This window comes from Triturus cristatus, chromosome 6 (assembly GCF_964204655.1).
Source record: "Triturus cristatus chromosome 6, aTriCri1.1, whole genome shotgun sequence".
NCBI lineage: Eukaryota > Metazoa > Chordata > Amphibia > Caudata > Salamandridae > Triturus > Triturus cristatus.
In genome coordinates, this window is record NC_140589.1 from 1916279854 (window position 1) to 1916294374 (window position 14521).

General features: G+C 45.6%; 1 protein-coding gene across 1 annotated transcript; it reads right to left on the minus strand.

Moving 5' to 3' along the window:
* Positions 1–694: 694 nt before the first annotated feature.
* Positions 695–3212, minus strand: LOC146822450 (uncharacterized). The gene has a single exon (XM_085613557.1). The coding sequence runs from the start codon at positions 2742–2744 to the stop codon at positions 1761–1763; it is 984 nt and encodes a 327-aa protein (XP_085469683.1). The 5' UTR covers positions 2745–3212; the 3' UTR covers positions 695–1760.
* Between the last annotated feature and the right edge of the window lie 11309 nt (positions 3213–14521).

A 14521-nucleotide genomic window follows, 5' to 3' on the forward strand; every position in this document is an offset into this window, starting at 1 on the left:
AGAACCTGGCTTCTTCCCCTCCCCTACTGACCATGCCCGTGACTTCAGCATTGACCTGGACAACAAGCTCTCTGTGAAGAAGCAAATCAACATGATCTCAGCCATCTGTTTCCTCACAATGCGCATGCGCCGCAAGATCTTTTGATGGCTCCCCACCAGACACCTGCATTCCGCCTCCCTTTTCCTAGCTTAAACTCCCTGAGTCTAAGGCACCAGGAACGGAGGTCGCTCTTACTCCCACCTGGCTGCAAAGACCTGGAATGAACTCACCCTGCACCTGAGATCTGCCTCATCACTGAATCTGGAAAGGTCAAGACCTGGCTGTTCAACTGATCGGCCACTCAGGACAACAACTCCTCACCCAGCGCCTTGAGAACCTCACTGATGATTTGCCGCGCTTAATACCCATTGATTGATTCTGTAGATTCATATAGATTTTTCTCAGTGGGGACTTTCTGATGCGGTTTTGACTCTCCCTTGTCAATAAATGCCTTGCTAAATTCAGTGCGGTCTTCAGGGTTGACTTTTGATGTCGAGTTAGCTCTCCATTTATGAATGCATGGTCACATTCAATACATTTATTGAGTTTCTTTCCTGTGTGAACATTCTGATATATTACATTTTGTAATCGATCCCTTGTCACATTCTATTCATTAATAGAGTTTCTCCCTTGTGTGGATTTGTATATGCTGCATTAGCTTATTCTTCCTGTGGAAGACTTTATTAAACTCTGTACATACATTGGATTTTTTGCCATGTAGATTTTCGGATGTCGCTTAAGTTTTCAATTTATAATGAATGCATTGTGGTATTCAGTACATACATATGTTTTCTCCCCTGAGTTAACTTCCTGATCTTGTATTACATTATGCTTTGTAATAAATCCGTTGTTACATTCTATAAATTCATGTGGTTTCTGCCCAGTGTGGATGCTGATATTGCTTTAACACTTCCTTTATAGTAAATACCTTGTCACAAGCGGTGCAGTTGAATGGTCACCCTCCATTTGAAATAAATGCTATGTCACATTTTGTACAATTATATGGTTTCTTTCACGTGTGAACATTCAGATGTATTTTTAAACTTTGCTTTGTAATAACTGCTAAGTCACATTCAGTATAGCCATATCGTTTCTCACCAGTGTGTAATTTCTGATATAGTATTTATCTTTGTCTAGTGATACATGTCTTGTTGCATTATGCACATTCATAGGGTTTCTCTCTTACGTGGACTATCTGATGTTGCATAAGATGTATCAGTGCAGTTGAATGGTCTCTTTCCGGTGGGGATTTTCTAATGTTCATTCACCTCTACATTTATTATAAACGCTTTGCCACATTCTGTACATTGATGTGGTTTCTCCCCAGTGTGGATTTTCTGATGTTGCTTTAGCTCTCCATTACTTATAAATGCTAGATCACATTCTGTACATTGATATGCTTTCTCTCCAATGTGGACCTTTAGATGTCGCTTCAGCTGTCGATTGGTTATAAATGCTTTGCTACATTCTGTACATTTATACGGTTTCTCCCCAGAGTGGAATTTCAGATGTTGTTTTAGCTGTCCAATTGTTATAAATGCTTTGTCACATTCTGTACATTTATATGGTTTCTCCCCAGTGTGGAATTTCAGATGTTGTTTTAGCTGTCCAATTGTTATAAATGCTTTGTCACATTCTGTACATTTATATGGTTTCTCCCCAGTGTGGAATTTCAGATGTTGTTTAAGCTGTACAATTGTTGTAAATGCTTTTTCACAGTCTATACATTGTATGCTTTCTCCCAAGTGTGGACCTTTAGATGTCGCTTCAGCTGTCGATTGGTTATAAATGCTTTGTCACACTCTGTACATTGATATGGTTTCTCCCCAGTGTGGAATTTCTGATGTAGCTTTAGATCTCCATTTCTTTTAAATGATTTGTCACACTCTGTGCACTGATATGGTTTCTCCCCAGTGTGGATTTTATGATGTACCTTTAGATCTCCATTTCTTTTATATGATTTGTCACACTCTGTGCACTGATATGGTTTCTCCCCAGTGTGGATTTTATGATGTCGCTTTAGCTGTACAATTGTTATAAATGCTTTTTCACATTCTGTACATTGATATGCTTTCTCCCCAGTGTGGACTTTCTGATGTTCCATTAGACGTGACTTTGTAATAAATGCTTTGTCACACTCTGTACACTGGTATGGTTTCTCCCCAGTGTGGATTTTATGATGTAGCTTTAGCATATCATTTCTTTTAAATGCTTTGTCACACTCTGTACACTGGTATGGTTTCTCCCCAGTGTGGATTTTATGATGTAGCTTTAGCATATCATTTATTTTAAATGCTTTGTCACACTCTGTACACTGGTATGGTTTCTCCCCAGTGTGAATTTTATGATGTAGCTTTAGCATATCATTTCTTTTAAATGCTTTGTCACATTCTGAACATTGATATGCTTTCTCCCCAGTGTGGACTTTCTGATGTTCCATTAGATGTGACTTTCTAATGAATGCTTTGTCACATTCTGTACATTCATATGGTTTCTCTCCAGTGTGGATTTTCTGATGTTGCTTTAGCTCTCCATTTGTTTTAAATGCTTTGTCACATTCTGTACATTTATATGGTTTTTCCCCAGTGTGGATTTTCTGACGAAGCTTTAGCTTTCTATTTATTATAAATGCTTTGTCACACTCTGTACATTTATAAGGTTTCTCCTCTACGTGGACACTCTGATGCTGCATTAGGTCTTTCATTGCAAAGTAAACTTTTCCACAGTCAGTCCATCGATATGGTTCTTCTCCAGTATGATTTTCGGATGTTGCACTTGCTCTTTCTCTCCCTAAAAAATGTTTGTCAATTTCTAGATATTCATACGGTTTCTCTTCTGTGTGTTCTTTCTGATCCAGGTTAGCTCTTCTTTCGTAGTGAGAACCTTATCAGACTTGCTTCTGTATGTCACTGTGTTATTTCGTCAATGTATATCAGGTGATCCCTAGGAGCCAAGTACAGACCACATTGGGCAGTTTGAGTTTTCTGCTGTAGAAAAAGACTTTGGCGAGGCATTAGCCTTCAAGGGAAGAAATTTCGAGGTGTACTGTTTTTACATCACTTCCTACACAAGTGATGTTTAATGCTTTCACCTTTTTTGCTCATTACTTTATTTATTTCACCTGTTGGAAAAAATATATTTAAAAAACACTGGATAAGCTTACATGGTAGGTCCCTCACGAAAATCTATTGGCATTTAATGAGACATTTAATGGACCACAGACAAGTGCACTGAAGAAATTCTAGATTACACTTTCAATGTAAAGATGCAATAGAGTGGTTTTGACATGCACCGGTATCTCTTTCAATCCCAGCACTCACTCCAGACTACCAAGGGAGTTATCATTCCTTTGTATGTGGTCAGTCTACTACCCTCTGAAGGGTAAGAGTGGGCCCCTTCCTCCCATCTGCCCAGAAAGACCCATTGGGATGCAGATAAGTGCTAAATCACACCCAACCCTTGCAGTGTCTGTGGCTCTCTACAAGGTATTCACAAAGGGGTCGGTCACCTAGCCCAGACGTGTACTAGAGACAGGCTGTTAGGCAAAAAGAGCAGTACAAGCAGAGAAAAGTCCACTTTCTAAAAGTAGCTTTTATAAAATAGTAATGTTAAATCCGACTTTACCAGTAAAGAAGATTTCTCATTACCATTGCAAAGATATAAAACATGAAAAGGCTACTCCTTACCAATCAGGAATTACAGCTTAAAGGTATTCTGAGGAATTCCCAGTTCTAGCCAATGAGAGGAGTAAGCCTTACAGCAGTGAAAAAGTAATTTAGCTGTTTGTTACTACTAGGACATGTAAAACATAGAAGTATAGCGTCCTGCCCTTTGGGTTACCAAGGGCCTTCCTTAGGGGCGATTTATATGTTATAAAAGGGGAGTTTTAGGCTTGGCAAGTAGCTTTAAATGTCCAGTCGATGTGGCAGTAAACTTCCCACACAGGCACTGCAGTGGCAGGCCTGAGACATGATTTCAGGCTGCATATGTGGGTGGCACGGTCAGTGCTGCAGCCATCTAGTAGCAATAATTAGCAGGCCCTGGGCACATGTAGTGCACTTTATTAGGGACATAAGCAAATTAAATATGCCAACTGAGTATGAGCCCATGTTACCATGTTTAGGATAGAGAGCACAAACACGCTAGCAAGCAAAAGCGAGCACAGAAAATGGAGGGAGGCAGGTAAAAAGTTGGGGAAAGATCACCCTAAGGCTGTCAGGTTTAACAGAGCCTTTTCCAGTGAATGGACCACACAATAAAGAGCATCACAATAACGGCGGGAAATATAATCAATTGCTGCAAGGGAGTTCTTTATACTATCAGTGCCCGTGTTAGGACCTGGACAATATTCTGAGCATCTTTCGCATAGTGTAACTCCAGAGATCAGAGGCTCTGACCATAGCTGCACAAGACAAGCATTTGCAATGCAATAGGTCTCACATTTACACGAGTTTGAGCTATTGACATTGCAAATAACAATGCCTTTTATTTTTGATTCCTTTTTAAAACATAAATAAAAGGCATTGTCATTTACAATACCAATAACTTAAACTCGTATAAATGCGAGACCTATTGCATAGGAAATGCTAGTTATTATTGTCTATATTCAGTTATAAATACCTTTGTAGTACAAGTCAAGCATGGGCACTACTTTGCAACATTCAGGGAGCTTCACCATGACAGTGGCAGTGTCCGGACCATGTTGTGTATTTGCTGCTGCCCAATGGGAAATGCTCATGCAAAACCAAGTTTGTGTAGAGCAGTTTCTAAGTATTAAAACTAAAATTGCCTTCTTTTTAATTCACTCTATCCCGCGTTATTATGGATAAACTATGCCATTCGTTAGCTGAAAATGAGTATCCCTGGAAACCATGTATTGATAGTATATATAGCCCCAAATAACCTTTTTCAGTCTGTGACGTCCAACAGGCTTACTACCACCATGAGACAAAGAAATATGGGCTTAGCACAACACAAAAATAATGATTTAATGACCCAGGAACTGGGTTTTGTTGCTTCAACTCTCGGTGGGTAAAAGGGGCAAAGACAGGGCTTCATTTGTGCTCGTGGTTGCTGGTGACGTGCACTGGGACTCATTTTTGTCAAAAATGACATTCTTTTCAATATCACATTTTCATCCACATACCCTTAATGGACATTAAATACTAGCATTAGCAACACAGCACAATAGAAGATGGAGGCCCAGTGCCACCCCACATTGAAATATTGTTAAACGCCATGTGGTTAAATTGGCAACTTTGGGCAGTATAGAAGGTCAGATGCCCAGAGGCAGCCTAGGAAGCAGTATCCTTCGGCCCTGAGTAAGGTTAAAATCACAGAAGAGGTAAAGGAGCACCGGTGGGGGACCTTTGGAAACCACCCTGGAGACTTGTACTGCAGAGGAGGCATGGGAAACAGGGCCTTGATGGCGAGTGGAATAGATGAGATACTAGTAGGATGGTGGCAATGGGGCTGGGGCAGTAAAGCTGCCAATGCCACTATAGCCTGGCCTGGAATGAGGGTCTCTGGCTCTATTCGAATGGCCCCGCAGTCAGTAGGGTAAAGCTGGGCAGCAGATCCTGCGGACTAAACACTATAATGGGAGGTAGTGATGTGGAGGCAGCAGGACCAGAGGTTAAGTGGTGCAAATGATCCTGCAGTGGGCATGGACTGAGCCTTTAGTACCTATCAGTGCCCTTCCATGATCTGCGGTGGGCAGGTATGAGCCATCAGCATGTGGTACTGCCCTGTAGGAACCTGGAATGGGGCTGGTGATGCAGGGGCAGCTGGACGAGGGCACTGGTGGTCTGAAGTGTTCTGCAGTGGGGATGGAATGCACTTATAGTATTTGTAAATGCCCCTGACCTGCAGTGGGCAGGTTTGAGGCAGTAGCCTCTGGCACTGCCCTGTAGTGGGGCTGGTGAAGCAGCGGCAGCTGGACCAGGGCACTGGTGGTCTGAATGGCCCTATAGTGGGGATGGGATGAGCCTTTAGTACCAGTCAATGCTCCTAAGTGCTCTGGGGTGGGCAGGTATGGGGTAGTGGCCTCTGGCACTGCCCTGTAATGTCCTGTAGAGGGGCAGGGGATTCAGGGACAGCTGGACCAAGGAACAGGTGGTCTGAATGCCCCTGCAGTGAGGATGGGCTAAACTTGAAGTACCTTGAAGTACCTGTCACTGCCCCTAAGTGCCCTGAGGTGGGCAGCTATGAGGCAGCAGCCTCTAGCACTGCCCTGTAGTGGGGCAGGGGATTCAGGGGCAGCTGGACCAGGTGGTCTGAATGCCCCTGCAGTAGGGATGGGATGAGCCTTTAGTACCTGTCAATACCCTTAGGTGCCCTGGAGTGGGCAGGTGTGGGCAGGTATGGGCAGTGTCCTCTGGCACTGCTCTGCAGTGGGGCTGGTGATGCAGTGGCAGCAGTGGGGAGCTGCAGATGTGCCCTGTGACCCTGGGCACTGTCCTCCCTCCCCGTATGGGATGTGATCGAGCACTGACCTCTCTCTGCCTGTCCCGGGTTCTCCCTCTGTTACCTCTGCTGCCCCGCCCTCTCCTCTGATACGGAAGCTCCGCCCATCGCCCCTCCCCGTGGGAGGAGCTTGCCTCCAGGGCGCTCCCCGTGAAACTGACGTCGCTCTCTATTTTTTTTTTTTTTTTTTAAACAAACTTTATTAGGTCACAGAACACAATGCACAACCCCGTCCCCCATAGTCCTCCCCCCAGCCAAATCAGGACATCTTGCAATAATCACCCCAGCACATAAGCTACCTCTGTACAGCATTCACCCCAATAATGTCCGTGCTACTAGGTAGTGCATCCACAGGAGTAATCCACCATGAGTGTGCGAGACAGCCAAAATACCCCCACCCCATCTCCCAACATCCCCCCCAACGAGCCCCTCCTCCCCACCCACCCACCCAAGCATGTCGCCCGTACCTATCAGAAGTACATGTACATCAAAACCTCAGCCACCACCCGTCGAGTCCGCCTCCCGGCAATCCCAACAGACAGTACCGCAAGAGCAGAGGGGGGAAGCCCTGTATAGTGCACTCAAGGAACCGGGGTCCCGTCATCCCCCACCGGATCACCCCCATCCCCCATAACCGAACCTTTGAACAAGTCCAGGAGAGCCATCCATGCCCGGGCCCCTTCGTGCGATCTTTCATTGTCACTGCGTCGAGCCAAGCACAATCTATAAGTCCCCTCACTTCCCGCCCATTTCTCCATTTCCCTAGCCCACCGTAAGAAATTAGGGCCCTGCCGCGCCTTCCAATGAGAAGTAATCTCCCGCTTGGCCAGGACCAGCCCTAGATCAATAAACCTACTGGTGATCTTAGTCTTTGCTGTATGCGGAAAGCCATGTAGCAAGCAGACCCCCGGGCCTACCTCCAAGTCCCTCTCTGTCACCGTCAGGAGTAGCGTCGCCACTTCCTCCCAAAACCCTGTCACCTGCGGACAGTCCCAGAGCATGTGTAGAAAAGTCGCTCCACTATAACCACATCGGGGGCAAGCATCTGGCCCACCAAAGTACTCAGCTATCTTGTGAGGGGTAAGGTATTCCCTATGAAAGATATAAAACTGTATAAGCTGGAAGCGTGCATTTCGTGTACACTTCCAAGGACGCTCCATGATTTCCTCCCAGTTTTTGTCCGTAAGAGGCGCTCCCAGATCCGCCTCCCACTTGACGCGCAGGGCAGCCAGGGGTCGCCGCATATCACCAGTAATCCGCCTATAAAGGCAAGTCACCGCCTTATAGACACCCGCTCCCATCACTACATACTGACAGGCAAGAGATGTGTCCGGCTCCATCATCCCCTTCCGCCAGTGCTTTCTGACGGCCGCAGTCAAGGCTGCATGGAATAGGAAGTCCCCCCGCGGGAGATCATGCCGCTCCCTAAAGTCGTCAAAAGGTAGCAGGTTACCATCCTCATACAAGTCTCCCAATGTCATAACTCCCGCCTCCTCCCAGGCCAATAACCGGTTCCAGTCTCCCCCGTGGGGTAGCGCCTCACACATTCGCAACGGGATCTCGGGTGCATAGGGAATAATCACACGCGCCCTCCTAGCCAACCGCGCCCAGCATTGTCGAACCACCCTCAAGTCCGGTGGAAGTGAGGCATTCCTCATCGGCACCCGGAGCAGCACGCACGATAATTGGGACCAGCTCGGATCCGCCCCTCCCTGTTCTTCCGGACGCCTGATGTGCCCCGCCACCCACTTCATGAACCACTGGAGCTGCGCAGCATGGTAATAGGACTCCAGGTCCGGCAACGCAAGGCCTCCCTCACTCCTAGGACGCTGTAGAGTAAGCAGCGCTACCCTCCGTCTCCCCGCACCCCAGATGAACCCCGTAATCAACGAGGTCAGCTGAGCAAATAGCTTTCCCGGAATCCAGATTGGAAGAGTCCCAAAGTAATAAAGAAATCTGGGCAAAATCACCATTTTCACTAAGGCGACCCTGCCGGCCACCGACAATGGGAGAGTGCCCCAAAACTCAAAGCAGGTTTTCGCCCCTCTTATCGCTCGCCCCACGTTATCCTCTAACAAATCAGCGGGATCATGATAGATCCTGGTTCCCAAGTAAGGCAAACACCGGGATTCCCATGGGACATCCCCCTGGCGTAGCAACCCCTCTGGGCCCGTGGGAAATAGGCAAGACTTGGTCCAATTCACCCGGAGTCCCGCCACCCTCCCCAGCGTCTCCAGCAAACCCCGCGCCCCCTGTAAGGCCTCCCCAGCATTCGGCAAGAAGAGCAGTAGGTCACTGACGTCGCTCTCTATGACGTCATGTGCGTTTAATAGGCCTGTCAGTTACAGACGCGACACAAAGGAAGGACTACGAAGAGCCTTGTTGTCAAAGGAAGCGAAGGAAAGTAGCAGGCCATCTGGGGCTTCCTCGTGTTTAGCCGAGGGACAAAACTCCCAGTTTTAAGTTTGGGGCTAACTATAGCTCGAGGCTAGCTGGTTTCGGCAGAGACTAAGCGCGCGTCCATCGTTTACCGTTCCCGGGCAAAGCTCCATCTGCGCTAGGTTGGCGGCAATGCTTGCAGCACCGCTCGCGTTCTATCTGCCTAGCGCGAGCAGCTCCAATGCGAAGTGGACACGTGTCTGGGTGCGCACGGGTCCATCGCAGCCCTGTCCACAGCCCGGACCATTTAAAAACAAGTCCTAATTAATGCATGGCACAGTTAGGTCAGGGCCTCACTGGCCTCTGGGGTCGCCTGTCAGTCGAATGCATATATGCGCAAAGTGACGAAAATGCATAGAATATTCCTACATTTACGTAGACCTGCGCGCGCACCTCTTTATTGACATCTGTCGGGTGTTCTCAGCTGCCATGTTGTGACACCGCAGTGCGATTGCGGATCGTGCCCTCTCCAGGTGCTCGCAGGGACGCCTGCCACAGACGCGGGATTGGACTCGGCGTCGAGAGCGTAGTGGCCATTAAATGCAGGGTGCCATTCCCGGAGCTGCGCAGCGGGCACATGTTTCCTTGGCCAACATCTCCCCGACGGGGGAATAGAAAGTGAAAGTGCATGAGGCTGCTGACTTGCCTTGGAAGTCGGAGAGGAGATGTGCACGCCGAGCGCGTCTCCACAAGCGCGTCCACAGACTACAATCCCCAAAAGCCCTGCGCGTGCCCATCTCCTGTCCCACTTCCGAGGCAAGTCAGCAACAATAGATCTCGCTGGCGACAGCGCTTTGCACTGTATTCGCCAGGCGAGACCTAAAAAAGGAGGTTTACAACTAGGCCTGGGCTAAAATTTCGTTCCGTTCACGGAAATTGCGATAATTTGACATTGTCGCGTTCCGCGGATAGCGCGAAAATGTCAAAATTTCCGCATTCCGCAGCTTGCGATAATTTGTTTCTTGCTCGCGCTGTAAAATAATACATTCTCGCGCGCGCGATCGCCTTACCTGAATCCCTGCATTCGCCGACAAGTTTTCTTGATGTGGTCGCGTTCTCCATGAGATGTTGTATTGTTTTTAGCCATTTGCGCTGTCTAGCGACAGTTCGCGCCTGCAGTGACGTCATGCGTCACGCGATCACGTCTTTCTTCTCGCGATCATGCACCGCGAGACAACTGAAAACAAGATGGCCGCGCCCGCGAGCAACCACATGGGTAAGTTGGTGAGCCGCAACCATGCAGAAAATCTCGCGAACATACGGGAAAAAAACTTCCGCATCTTCGCGATATTTCCGCGTGTTTGCGATAATTTTTAACATTTTGGCGATAATTTGCAAAAGTGGATTTTGCTAATTCCGCCCACCCCTATTTACAACCACAATAAACACACATTGGCAAAGTCATGAAGTCTCACCTTTTAGACATATAGGCTTTCCCAATGCTGTACAACATCAAGATAGAACAAGCATTTGCCCATTGTATTAATGGGTCTCGCATTTTTTAGAGTTGGAGCTATAAGTGTAAATATAAATATGTTTTACTTATGCGTTTAGTAGTGGATGGATGTGATGGCAATTGTGTGATTTACAATTAATTTATAAGCAAGCATATTGATTGTGTTTCTGGTGTATGGGGCTTACTGGGATACAGTTTAAAGCAATCCTGGATTTGTTTTAGCAAATGAACACTATGCAGTTATTAAGGACATGACAAGAATGCTTTATTACATAAAGGGAAATGCTGGGTATGGACATATTGAACCCAAGAGAATAAGAGCCACCTGATTATTTTATTTGTGGATATTTAATAACGTTAAGCAGTATGATGGTGCTAATTTTACCTGGTTTTTAACACCCTGTTGGGTGGCTGCTATGAATCTGGTGCAATTATCCCTAGGTGTCCACAACAAGCAGAAGAAAGAGAAAACTCCAGGTTGTAACTAGTAGGTTTGTGCACAGACTAATGAAACATAGCCGGAGATTGTACTCATAGGATGAGCATGGAGACAGACTGGGGACGCACAGGATGCATAGGCATGGGGAGCAAAGACACGATGAGCAGGGCTACAGTGAGACAATGTGAACTGAAGCAGACACAGGAATTACAGGATATGAAGACAGCGATACATAAACCAAAGGGGGTGCATTTGGGGGGTGGACAAACATTGGAGCACGGGGTATCAACAAGGCATAAGAAGAGGAGGATGAACACCCCTCTAGGCACAGAGACTGGGGGTGCAAGCAATGGATACACAGTGGGAGCGAAGATGACTGGTGAGAGCTAGCATATTGCAGGGAGGCAGGGATACAGTGAGCACATACAGTTGTGGAAAAACCGAAGTGATGTATCTCTGCGTGAACCCATTAGGAGGTAGCAAAGTGTCCCGAATTTTTACTCTCATCGTCCTAAATTTACACCACTGCCAGTTGGTCACCCTTGGTGATAGAGATGCATAGAGTGCCTTGGTGGGCCTAGGAGAGGGGGCAAAGGCTAATGCCTGAGAGGAGGTAAAGGCAAGGCAAGCAGAGTGCTTTAGGTGAAGGAGACAAAGAAAGTGCTCCGAGGAGAAGGGGCAGTGAGGATTGCTTCAATGGAAGGAAATTGTAAAAGAAAAACCCAGCGCTGGTGAATCGCATTCTCAATGACATGGAGTCATCATGTAAACCTACCTGGTCAGCAAAGCCTTTGAGGGTGGAGCCATGCCAGGTTTTCACAATATCCACCTGAATCTTATTTACATGCGATAATGAAAATGGGAACCAGAATGGGTGTGTAGTCTGGCCCTCGTCAACCTTCGTTGGATGAGCCTAATTTATAAACAATTAGAAAGCATTATCACGATGCTTCCACAAGAAGAGCAGGCATCTTTTTGATTCTAATAATCATATTCAAAATTAAACTCACTCTTATAAAAAAAATAATGCTCTAGCTAGGAAGGCCTGTGTTATTGATATGTATTGAATGACTAGATTATTGCCTTATTAAAAATACAAGCATTTTGAGAATACAAGCTGCCTGCCAAGAGTACTGCTTATTCCTTCCTCCTCAAGTGTCACACACGGCTCGCCACTAATAGAAAAGTAACCGACTCCTGGAACTGGAAGGGATTTAGCATAGGACAACTCTACAGAGGGTTCATATGAAAAAGTTGAGTTTTTAACAAGCCAGTGAGGTATAAGAGCCCACTTCGGAGAATGACAAAAGACACACAATTGATGGACGGAATGCAGAACAAATCAAAACATTCACCCCCAGTCAAGAGAAGTCCTCAGTCTTGGAGCGCGGGCAACTTGTCAATTCAAAGTCTAAAATAGGAATTCAACTGTTTGAGAATAACACTTATTTTACAAAAGATAATTACATTCTATGCTCATTATACAAAATAGATATGTGAGTAAACACAGCATCTGTTTTCTTTTAGCTAACCATAATTCAAAATGAAGCTGTAGCAGACAACATTTATTTTATGTAAAAGTGAGACAGTAAATCTTATTTTGATACAATTAAAATAAAATGTAATAACTGTATTTGTTTTCTAATTTATATAGTGCTGGGTCTTGGTGATGGGCGCTCCTTAACAGATTCGCAATAGAAAATGTAACAAAAAATTGAATACGGATAAGCGCCGCCAATAACCCTGATGGGTTATTACCAATAGTCTTCTCTACTTTCCCTTGCCCCCTCCCCCATCAAGCCCCACATATTGAAACAAGCACCCCAGTTCCTTTGAAGATCTTTAAACTATGGTTCCAGTTTGATCTTGAGCACATTTTAACAGCCATCTGATCTCTGTCATTGATTGTGCTGCTGACATCACCATCTGATAAAAACAGAGCCTACCAAGGAATAAGGGCATTTCCTCTAAGCAGCAAGCACCAGTAACATTACCCAATGACATTCATATTTTTTGAAGCCATGAGGAGATTAATCGGCAGCTCCTGTTAAAGACAAGGAATGTCCTGAGCTGCCATGTAATCTCCCGTGTGTACCAAAAATATGAAACTGAAATGTGTAATGTAGCTGGTGCTTTTGCAAAGCACTACGGAATGAAACAAAAAGCCCGAAAGAGAGCTGCTGCTAATGCGTGGCTTGAGGCGAACAAAGAGACTCCAGCAGGGATCACCAGAGCGAGAGGATGTGGCTCAGCAGTCAGAGCTGCAGACTTTGGAGCTGGGGATTCGTGTTTGAGCTTCCGCAGTCGGTTCAACATCCTGTGAATGATCCTGGAAATGTTCTTCGCCCTAAAGTGCACTAAAAAAACAACTAAAAAGCATTGATCGATATCGGAGGAGGTGGTGGAGAGCACAGGAATATTAAGTGCACAGACGAATGAGAAGTGAGCAGAGGCAGGCAGGAAAAAAACAAGCCAAATCCCACCTTAGAAGGAAGCCCAAACCAAGCTATCCTACCAAAACAAAGCCCAACGGACGGCAAACTTCTAAAAGTGCCACAAGTTAAATAAACCTAAATAAAATTCAAGCAACAGAACGGGAAGCACGGCAGGAGAGGCAGCAGTAATGGAACTGTGGCATTGAGAGGGGATAGGACTAACACATATTTAAATATAAGCAGGTAGGGAGCTGAAGTTGAATACAGACAAATAATAACAGAGCAGGAATCCAAGCTAAAAAATAGTCCCTCAAGAACAGAAAAAGAACTATAGTGGAATAAGACAGTAATAAGTCCCTGCTCTGTGGGAGGAGCAGAAGAGAGAAAGGAGGAAAAAAGAGGCAGGACTGACCACTAGCAAGCAGGGATTTTTGAAGGACGCTGACATAGACAAATGAAAAGCAATGTCAAGAAAGGGGATGGACTTTATATCCACAGACGAATTACAGCAGGTCTCATAGAAACAGATGCGCTTTCTAGCTCGACCTAAAAAATGCATTGAGAGAGAAAGCGTGTCCTGCCTGCAACATCAGGCAGAAGAAAACCAAATAAGAAAATAGTGCTCCCAGGCTCCAATTAAAGCATACGTGTAACAACCGAAGTAAAAGGGCCAGTCGCCATGGAAGGTTGCAAATGAAGACAAGGCACTTTTAGTTTTAGGAGGGACTAAACCTATTAACCAATCAGAAGCCATATTTAAGAAAGACAATGACACAAGCCAATGACAAATATGGGCAGGGCTTCAATTACATACTCCAATATAGTATGCCTCGTAGAGCAGCGCATGCTCGACCTAAAAACATTAAACATTTCAATGGGACTCATGAAATATGGCTTTCATCGCCATGACCATTCTTCATAATTCTGGTGAGATTTACTGTTTAATCAACATTCCGTTAATCAAAACCTTAAAACTAGTCTCAATCAGCACAACTTGCGGGAAACAGATTGTAGAATTTCTCCCTTCTAAATAACGGGTGGGTATTTAACAAAGAAAACTTGGTTTACAATTTTCGTTCTAGCAATAACATTCAGTATTTATTCTTCATTATAGATACACAGGACAGTCTATGATTTCTCTTACAATTTTCAGTAAACAAGTTTTCAATGGGGGTGGGGAGGGGGGCGTACTTAACTCATTGGACGCAGGTTGATTTTCCGCGCTGCGTGGGAGAAATAGATGGCGG